This window comes from Triticum aestivum, chromosome 4A, assembly GCF_018294505.1.
Source record: "Triticum aestivum cultivar Chinese Spring chromosome 4A, IWGSC CS RefSeq v2.1, whole genome shotgun sequence".
In the NCBI taxonomy this organism is placed as follows: domain Eukaryota; kingdom Viridiplantae; phylum Streptophyta; class Magnoliopsida; order Poales; family Poaceae; genus Triticum; species Triticum aestivum.
In genome coordinates this window covers 666381178-666391641 of record NC_057803.1, presented here as the reverse complement: position 1 = coordinate 666391641, position 10464 = coordinate 666381178, and the positions used below count along the sequence as shown (strand labels likewise).

Here is a 10464-nt window from a genome sequence, read left to right as displayed (position 1 = left end):
GTCTGCATGTCGACATGCATGGCAACTGTAGTTGTCTAGTCATGGCAGCTACTGTCCAACAAACATGGCAACTACTGGTTTTTCAGTAGTTGCATCAGTCATGCATGGCAACCAGCTCATTTTTTCAGTATGAAAACTTGGATTTTATGTGCATGGCAGCTGTAGTCCTGCATACATGGCAAATACTGCCGCCAACGCATGGCAAACTAATGTGTGCTAGCATCAATTTTTTTATATTCTAGTCTCGATCTCACTATGCAAATTTTTTATTTTACCTTGTTGTGCTGTATGTGCCCATATTGTGTGGTCCGTAACACCAAATTGATGTGATGTATCTGCATTGAGTGAAGCTTGCCATGAGATGTTTGTCAGGGTAGAAGCATCGTAATAACCTGTAAACATGGTATTTAGATGAGTAATGCATGGCAACTGCAAGTTGTCAATGAATGGCAAACTCAAGTTGTCCAGGATGGCAACTGTAGTTGTCCATGGATGGCAACTGCAAGTTGTCCATGGATGGCAACTACAAGTTGTCCATTGATGGCAACTGCAGTTGTTATGGGATGGCAACTGCAGTTGTCAACTACGCTCCTTCTGCTAATTCATTGTCCGCAACTTCACTTTTTATGGACTAACCTGTGTACGACGTCGATGGTAGGTACATTGGTGCCGACTACCGCCACATGCTGCACGAAGGCTCTGCATTTTTCCCGACATAACTTGTGAGTCTGTTGCCATCCTTTTGCAAGTTTATTTTTCATGTTCAGACCAGTATGTTTCATTTTCGTATGCGTTACCTTGACTTGCCGCATTAGCTACTTGAAGTTGGCTGCCCGCACATTTGTCAGTGTTAGCGTCCTGTGACTGAACTTGCCATGATGCCCCCCTGAGTGTGTTTTGGTCATAAGAACCTGCAAAAAATGACAGTGTAGGACATAAGTAGATTGTCATCTTCATTGTCGCGAACATGGCAAATGTTCTTTTTCTTTTTGTTTTTCATGCATCATATCAATGCCTGCGTACTGTTCTAGTAGTGGCAGCAACGTCCCTGCAGAAATGAGTTGACTGTATTCTGATGCATCCCAAGGGGGTGTTTCTGGCCTTTGAGAACCGAAAAGATCAGTGCCATCTCCGTGACTCATTCTTTCCCGCGTCTCGTTTTCTGCCACCGTGCTATCAATCACTGCATGAACAAGAATGCATTAACAATCCACAAAAAATGTATCCTTGTGATGCTTGCATGTAGAAGTTAACACGTCAGTGTTATCACATTTTCATGCGTAGGCAACCGGCATATCATGGCTAGTAGGACATGTACATCCACTATCTTTTTCTAAAATATGAGTGCTAGCTAACTGTTTTATTCGATGGCATCAGCCACTACAATAGGATGGCAAGCTATATGTTGACATGGTGGCAGTTGACGACAATGATAGGTGGCAACTGACGTTAGACACCAGTGGCAATTACTTTTGACACCCTACATTATTCCAAATTTCTCAATTTTCTCTATCTTTTTATGGATTCCCACACATCCATCCATTTATCAACTACGTGCATCAATCTACAGAGAACTTACGGTTATCTCTAACACAGTTCATGACAGATCTAGTGTACTCTGCTTGGCAACTGCGAAGACACACAACCCACGTAGGATGGATCTAGTTGCCAACCTCGTCGGTAATTTTGTACTTTGCGCCATGTAGAAGGATAAGAAGCAATAGTTAGATCGGGAGATTACCTGTTTTTTAGCTGGTCTTTTTTGGAGGGCGTTGTTGGATTGGGGTGGGGGAGGGGGTGGGGGGAGGGTGGGGGTGTGGTTTCAGGTGGGAATGCCCTACGGATCTGATCTGGTTGCCATGGCAACTAGAGAAGGCCGGCGATGGAGGTAGAGGATCGGAACGTGGGAGAATATGGGCGGCAGTCGGGATTCGGGTGGTGGTAAAAGAGCCCGGGACGGCTGGATCGTGCGGGGTGCTGGGTCCTCTGGCCCGCACGTCCGGGCGGGGTTGCCACACACCGGACGTGCGGGCGGGGTTGCCACACACCGGACGTTCGGGCGGGGTTGCCACACACCGGACGTGCGGGCCGTGCCGTTGTGCGCGCGAACGTAGTCGTGCGGGCTGGTTGCTGTCCATGCCGCACGAGGCGTGTGACACAACCCCCACACACCGGACGTGTGGCAGTTATCCGGACAAATAAACTATGAAGACGAAAATAAACCGTCGTGCATACCGGATTACGAATTCTCCTTTTAATACAGCAGTAGATAGACTACCAAGTGAAAACAAACCCTGATTGATTTTTATGAGAGGGAAATCCCCAATCCGTCGGCCGATTACAAACGCTTTACATTCAAGAAAAAATACGTATGCACATTTGGATATCGACAAAGGTAATCATCAATGATTGGTTGACTAGTGGGGTGGTTGTACTCCCGTCACTGCCCTGCCCATCGTTTCCGCCGCGCCCCGAGCCGACGCTGAGCGAGCCACCAAATCTACCAGCCGTGAAGGCCGGGCGGAGAGCACGCTGCCGGCAGCTTCCCCTCCCCTCCCCTCCTCGTCTCGCCATTTCCGCGGTATCGGAGCAGGGCAGGTGCGTGTCCGTCTCCTCCCCCAACTCCCACCCACCTCCCCCCTCCCCCCTCTACTGCTGCATTGCTGAGTCCGTACGCTCCAATCCACCGTCTGCTGCGGTGATGCCTCCCGGTAGCGGCGCCTGGCAGTAGGCTTCACCGCTTCGGCACTTCCCCGCTAGGATTCCCGACCCCGGCCGTAATTGCTCACCGGCTCGATCGATTGCAGGCCGCGCGCGGTAGGTGGGTGCGAGCGGCTGGGACATAGGGATTGGGGGTCCGGTCTTGGTCAGTCAAGATTTACTCGCTTCTGAAGACTGCTTGCTAGGATTTCAATGGACAAAGCGCTAGGGCCGTAGGCCAACTTGGTTCCGCTGGCGCTTTGACGATCTGCCGCATTCAGCATTCGGGTGCTTTTCCACCTACAGTGATTTTTTTTCACTGCATCTGCCGGCGCTGGATCCATTAATTTCCTGATTGAACAATTCCAAAGCACATAGGAGTAAGTTAGATTACTGTACCGCCACCGCTGCGTTTGATTAGGACAGGCAGAGAATGCCTGCCTCTCTGTGGTGTTTCAGTTTTTTGATTCGATGAATTTGCTGATGAGCAATGGCCACATATGCTGGGCACATCCCCGAACCTGTGATGCACTGCTGCAGCGGGATTGTTATTTGGTGGTGGTCATGATTTGGGATTTTATTTGCGGTTCGCGCAAATAAAACACTGAAATCAGGATGACTTGCTAGACAGCTCAGCTTCCTGGAATGCCTGAGTTTGGTTCCCATGTCACACCACATCGCGAGATTACCACTGATCGAGCTTGGCTCTGTTCTTGAACTGTACAACCACCGTGCTTCGTTTATTCTGTGCATCTTCGCTTTCCTTGTTTGTTAGCACATGTTTTAAGGCATTAGATGGGAACTCTTCTTCAGCTTACTGTTCGGTTTATTTAAATTTTTCGTTCGCCATTTGAAGAGTGAAGACACCAACTAGAATTTCCTCTGCAGATCTTGTCTGGCGTCTTCTTGGATGGCTGCTGCTGTAAAAACAAGTGGTGGTTTCTGTAACACACAGCAGCAGTGGCTACACTCAACGAGAGATCTGTTTTTACATGGATCTACTCGTTCGAATGCCAAAGAATGCAAAAGCAAGAAGACAAAAAAGCCCACTTCACTGTGTGTTAAAGCTACTTCCGCGAAAGTGGAATTAGATTTTAATGATCCATCTTGGAAGCAGAAGTTTCAAGAAGACTGGGATAATCGTTTTAATCTGCCACGTATTACAGATATATATGACTTGAAACCAAGGCCAACTACATTCTCACTCAAGAAACAGAGGTTTTGTGCGCCCTCTTTTCTTTGTCATCTTTGGATTAATTTGCCAGCCTTCCTGTAAGCTAATAACTATGCAGCATTTCTTATCCAATGCCACCTATTATCACTCTGCTAGAACTCCTACTGGTGATGAAGATAGTACACCTATGGATATGTGGAATGGTTACGTAAACAATGATGACCGGGCACTTATGAAGGTTAGTACTCTTATGAAAATTTAGCATGATACCGGAAGACTCAGATGTTAATTTAAAATTTAACATTTCACAGCGTTAGAGCCATCATTAAGCTGGGTGAGATTGTTTACTACTCCTGTACAGAAGATATGAAGATATGTTGTTGTAGTCTTTTAGACATTGGCAATTGGCAAGCATCAGTGCACACTTTGATGTTAACTTTTATAATAATATGCTATTTAAAGTTACAATGAGTATTATTATGTAAATATTCTGTATGGCAAATCTACTACTGCTATTCTCATATAGTGAATTTAAATACTTCTTTGTATCTTAGTCATGAAAGTTCAAATTGCTTGCTGCATGTACTTTAAACATCTATTTGTAATGGAGTAGTCATAAATGTTGTGGTATGCTTTCTCAGCAGCTAACTTCTATGATGCACGGCATCACTGAATTTATTAGCACCTAAAAGACGCATGTAGCTCGCAAAAGGCAGCTTTATTTTTGTTCCCACTATGCTGTGAACTTAACATAGCAATGCTACTTTAGGTGATAAAGTATTCGTCGCCTACTTCTGCTGGAGCAGAGTGCATTGATCCTGACTGTAGCTGGGTGGAGCAATGGTATGATATCTTCTAGGATAAATTCACAATATGAGTACTATTTCTTTCAGTGCCACAAGGATGCCATCTTTCTTCACATGCTATGTGTTATGCCACATCAACTTCTGCCCTTTTGTTTTCTACAATGGCGGAACTGCTACTTGTTTGTTAGATTTAACTCTTGAGAATCTTAAAGAGTCAGGCAGTGACAAATAGCTTTATGCAGGGTGCATCGTGCAGGGCCTCGTAAGGATATATACTATGAGCCAAATGAAGTAAAAGCTGCTATAGTTACTTGTGGAGGTCTCTGCCCTGGTTTGAATGATGTCATCAGACAGGTCCCTTTCTTTTAGCATTGTTCAAACAAATTCTGTTTTGCTGGCATGTCTACCTAAAGTTTGGTACATGCCCATGGTACTCATTGCGAACTTCAACTTAAGTAAGATTAATCAGCTCTGAAAATTATCATTGGGGCTATGAAGCTCTGCTTATCCTATGATTTCTCCAATTAGCTATCATAAAAAATCAACAAATTGAGTTTCATGCACATGGTGTTACACACACATGCATTTGTCTAATGTAAACTGCAAATATAAAAGTGGGGGCAAATTTCATCAGTGCATGATATTGATACAGTACTTTTATGTGTCCCCTGATCCTCAAACAGAAATGTTGGCGTTATCATTTGAAATATCCATGCAGCATTTTTATCAGTCCATGCAGTTTTTCGTAGATATGTTTTGTGGTTTTGTTAATGCTTTCGAACGGAGCATTTACCCTATCCAGTATTCTGGCATGCAAATGATATAATAGACTCGAGTGCAAATTTTTGGTTAATGTTGAGTATATGACGTGTATTTCCATGTGCAGGTAGTATTCACCCTAGAGACATATGGGGTTAAGAATATTGTTGGAATTCCATTTGGCTTTCGTGGATTTTTTGAAAAAGGTCTAAAAGAAATGCCAGTAAGAAGCTCCTCTCATAAATCAGCAAAACAGTTACTGCTTATTAGGTTCTCAGATTTCATTTTGGTAACACCATCCAGCTTTCACGTAATCTAGTGGAGAATATTAATCTTGCTGGTGGAAGTTTTCTAGGAGTCTCCCGTGGAGGACCTAAAACTAGTGAAATTGTAGATAGTATACAGGTAAGCTATCTGAATTGCAACAATTTTATTCTGTATTGGTTATTCCTATACTTTTTAATAATCATAGGTTTTTTCAGAAAATGATTAATGATTATCTGGTTTTTAGGCCAGAAGAATTGATATGCTTTTTGTACTTGGTGGAAATGGTACCCATGCAGGAGCAAATGCTATCCATGATGAGGTTCTTATATCTTTATATTTCTTGTCAGTCCTTTATTTTCTACCCTGAAGCAGTTGGAAAACATCCTACTGTGATTTTTATATATAATAAAGTTAGTATGGTCAGTACAGAAGTTCAATAATTAGGGGATTAGTATGAATAGTATTTACATAGGGTAGTTACAAGCTGAGAGGAGATACGATTGTAAGCATGGGATTAGAGATTTGTTGAATACATAACTCGAGTCTCTGGAGATGCTTCTGCTTGGTCCTGTGGGTCATCAGAATCAGGTCATCACAAAGATTGGAGCCCAAGTTATGAATTGTAGGAGGGATGTTCTTGAAGATGAGGTCATTCCTCTGTTTCCTGGCATATATGATAATAATTATACTAAAGGAGGTCATTTCTTGTCAGTCCTTCATCCAAATATTACATTAGCCCATGAATCTTTGAGAATTAAATGGAACCTCGCGTATGTTCGAACCCAGATAGGTGAAGGATGCACGGATGCAGAAACCCCTACCGCTCATCTTGTTTCATCTTGCTTTCCAGATTCATCATCTTGAATGTTATATATATCTTGTTCGTGCACAATACCTATTGATTCCCCTTCCCCAAACACTTGCAGTGCCGTAAAAGAAAGCTCAAGGTTTCCGTTGTAGCAGTTCCAAAGACCATTGACAATGACATACCTTTAATGGACAAAACATTTGGTTTTGATACTGCTGTGGAAGAAGCTCAACGGGCCATTAACTCTGCCTATATAGAGGTAGACTGCTCTCTCTCTCTCTCTCTCTCTCTCTCTCTCCCTCTCTCTCTCTCTCTCTCTCTCTCTCTTTCTAAGCCACACTATAATATTATTAAAACATCATGTCATTAGGCACGAAGTGCGTACCATGGTATCGGCTTGGTCAAATTAATGGGAAGAAGCAGTGGTTTCATTGCAATGCATGCTTCTCTTTCAAGTGGGCAGGTTGATGTCTGCTTAATACCAGAGGTTCGTAAACACTGCACTGTTTGTATTGAAACGTACCATTTCTTCTCATGGATGATGTACCAATAGAATCTTATACTGTATGAAAAGGTCTCATTTGCGCTCGATGGAGAATATGGTGTTTTACAGCACCTCGAGCAGTTAATAAAGAACAAGGGATTCTGTGTGGTTTGTGTTGCTGAAGCTGCAGGACAAGTAAGTGAGCTCAGTGTGGTTTTAGCCTTTGGCTTTTTTCGCTCCATATACCACTGACTAGCTTCTGTTTTACCTTTTGTTTTCAGGAGTTACTGCAAAACTCAGGTGCAACTGATGCATCAGGAAATGCAATACTTAGCGACATTGGTGTTCACATGCAACAAAAGGTTTGTATATGATAAAATCTCTTTACCTCGGAAAGGTCGATCTTATAATGTACATGCTGTCCTTCGATACAGTAGAAAGTTAGATGGTTATGGTGACATTGAACTTGGTCTAGCCTTATTCGTCTTACCGTACTAGCTTCTCTAGCTGCTTATATGAGGTTGCTGAAACTGAGTGTCCCCCATACTTCCATCCTCCCGTTTCTCTGTTCCATTCTAGAAGTCGGCAATGGAGAGCATTTAGTGACACTGATTACACTGATCACTGTTACTATTTAATGACACTGATTACACTCTCCAGATCAAGACGCATTTCAAGGGCATCGGTGTCCATGCTGATATAAAATACATCGACCCGACGTACATGGTCCGGGCTTGTCGTGCCAATGCATCCGATGCGATTCTGTGCACCGTGCTTGGACAAAATGCCGTAAGTCAAATCAGTTTCCTGCAAGCCCTTGCGGTTTAATTAATCTTCTCGAACCGTAGACGTACAGTTCCCCATGTCATTATCCACAGCCTGCTCATGTGAGAATTCTATGATGCTGCCCTGTGCAGGTCCATGGAGCGTTTGCCGGGTTCAGTGGCATCACCTCCTGCATCTGCAACACTCACTACGTGTACCTCCCGGTCACGCAAGTCATCACAGCACCGAAGCGTGTGAACCACAAAGGCAGGATGTGGCACCGTTGCCTCACGTCCACAGGCCAGCCGGACTTCCGCTGACCACCTCTCGCTACAGAACTTGAATGATAAGTGCTACGGAATTTCGGTGTCAAGTTTTTGCCCCATGCAATCAGTTCGGTTTTTCTCTTTGTGTAATCAGTTAAGTTGTTCAATGTTAAAGTACTAGAGAATCTGAGTGCTGTGCTACATAATTAGTCCAGTTTTTGCTTGTGCAATCAGTTCAGTTCAACTTTGTAACCCCTTTTATTTTTCCCTTGCTCAGCCGGTTCAGTTTTTCCCATTTAACCTGTCCACCTTTTGATTTTTGTGTCACCAGTTCAGTCGGTATTTAGATGTTCAAAATTTCCGTTGTGTAATCAATGTAGTTTATGCCTTGTACTTATAACCCGTTCAGTCATTTATACTCCCTCCGTTCAAAAATAAGTGCCAGAACACTTACTTTGGAATAGAGGGAGTAATATGTTTCAGCGGTACAATTTTCCATTGTGAAAATTTTCAATTTCGACAGTCGGTGGATCACTGCTGGTGTTTTTTGTCACTCTGGAACGCTGAACGCGGATAGCATGGAAGTCTGGGTGTTTTGCCTTTTTTTTTCTATTCATTTTGACCATTTGACCTGAACTAGTGGGCTAAAGTCACCCAATTTGCGTCCAGTCAAGATCTCCCAAAAATTTTGTGCGAGAAATTAACAAAAAATAACTCATGGCCTGGTCTCTCGCCTGTCCGATGTAACGTTGCGCTGCACAATAGCAGACATTCTTATTGGGTGAAGAGACCATACGATAGAAAGTTTTTAGAAGAAAGGCACAAGCAACGCTCGGCTTTACGCCAGAAGATCTACAGAGAAGTGTTTTTCATTAGTAACGGGCACGCAAGTGATTCGGGATAGAGATCCTTCTTAAATACAACAGCGCGACCTGCTTTCACTCGGAGCGCCTAGACATAAAAGGACCCCCGTCCCAAAAAAAAAAAACGAAAACACTAACGCCCACACGTGTGGGCGTTACCTAACTCGCCCACACGTCCGGATCGCCGTTCACTGTCTTTTGCACGAATCTTAACACGAAAAGGTGGATTTGGTGTACCACGTAGGACGGGGCTGGTGTGTGGGCGTTGGAGATTTTGCCCACACGCACGCACCACGCTGTTTGCCAGCTGCTTGTGTGGGCGAACTGCTTTTCGCCCACACAGCCACCACCTAGGTCATGCGCGTGTGGGCGAACTGCTTTTCGCCCACACGACACTCCTACCTTGTGGATGGCAACTGCACTTACGCGAACGTGGCAACTCGGTACACAAACATGGCAACTATGATTCTTTACTACATGGCAACTGTAGTTACGCGAACGTGGCAACTCGGTACACACACATAGCAACTGTGATTCTTTGCTACACGGCAACTGCAGTTACGTGAACGTGGCAACTCGGTACACACACATGGCAACTGTGATTCTTTGCTACACGGCAACTGCAGTTGCGCGTACGTGGCAACCAGATAAACATACATGGACACTGTGATTAACAATACATGGCAACTATGGTTGGACCACACGTGACAACTAGGTAAACACACATGGTAACTACTGTTTTGACCATATGTGGCAAGTAGTTAATCACACACGGCAACTACGGTTTGATTACACGCGACAACTACCATAAATTAGACATGTCAACTATAGTTAACCAAAACAGATAGAGTTGCCATGCTTTTACAACTACACTTGCCATCCCAAATAACTACATCTGCCAACCAGGATGGCAACTAAATCGTCATCCCGCGGGGTACCAAACGTAGCTGTGTCAGGACGTGTGGGCATTTTTGTTTCGTGCCACACGCACGGGATGGAGATGAGTAGTATTTGTTGGACGTGTGGCGCGAAGTAGCCGCGCCCACACGTATGAGCAATTCTAATGTCCGCCCACACACAGCCCGTGTGGGCTGCCTCCTACTCACACCACACACGGTATGTGGGTGCATGTCGTATATGCCACACGTGTGGCAGTTATCAGCGTCCAAAAAAAAGTCGGTTAACTAGTGTTGGATTTGTGTCCTCAGGATCCATCATTGTGACGACGTTTGCTCAAACACCAGTGCGGAGCTTGGGAGACAATGCATGAGCAGATGGAGATTTTGTGGTCTGTGATGTCGACATCTGAAAGATGGCGGATTGTATGCTGAGTTCGTGGTTGGCAGGTAGCATGTATGTTTTTCTCCTCTGACGTCTTCATCGAGCGGGGGCTCCAAATAGTTTGATGACGTGTTCGGAGTGCTGCCCCAATCAAATTCTTTCAACAACAATGTCTTTGCCTTTGGCAAGTCCTTTAAAAGTTTAAAAAGTGATGGAGCCGTGCCGAGCTCGGATGAAGAGGTGATCCGTTATATTTTCTTTGGTAGCAGCTACAATGGTGCCGAAGGTAGG

The 10464-nt window shown here is 44.3% G+C and overlaps 1 protein-coding gene across 1 annotated transcript; it reads left to right on the top strand.

Moving 5' to 3' along the window:
* The first annotated feature begins 2356 nt into the window (after positions 1–2356).
* LOC123087974 (ATP-dependent 6-phosphofructokinase 5, chloroplastic) lies at positions 2357–8400 on the top strand. The gene is made up of 14 exons (XM_044510094.1): positions 2357–2598; positions 3589–3918; positions 4031–4112; positions 4644–4717; positions 4923–5034; positions 5567–5662; positions 5743–5844; positions 5951–6025; positions 6633–6773; positions 6885–7001; positions 7089–7193; positions 7280–7360; positions 7659–7787; positions 7916–8400. The coding sequence occupies exons 1-14, from the start codon at positions 2372–2374 to the stop codon at positions 8081–8083; spliced, it is 1839 nt and encodes a 612-aa protein (XP_044366029.1). The 5' UTR covers positions 2357–2371; the 3' UTR covers positions 8084–8400.
* Positions 8401–10464: the final 2064 nt, after the last annotated feature.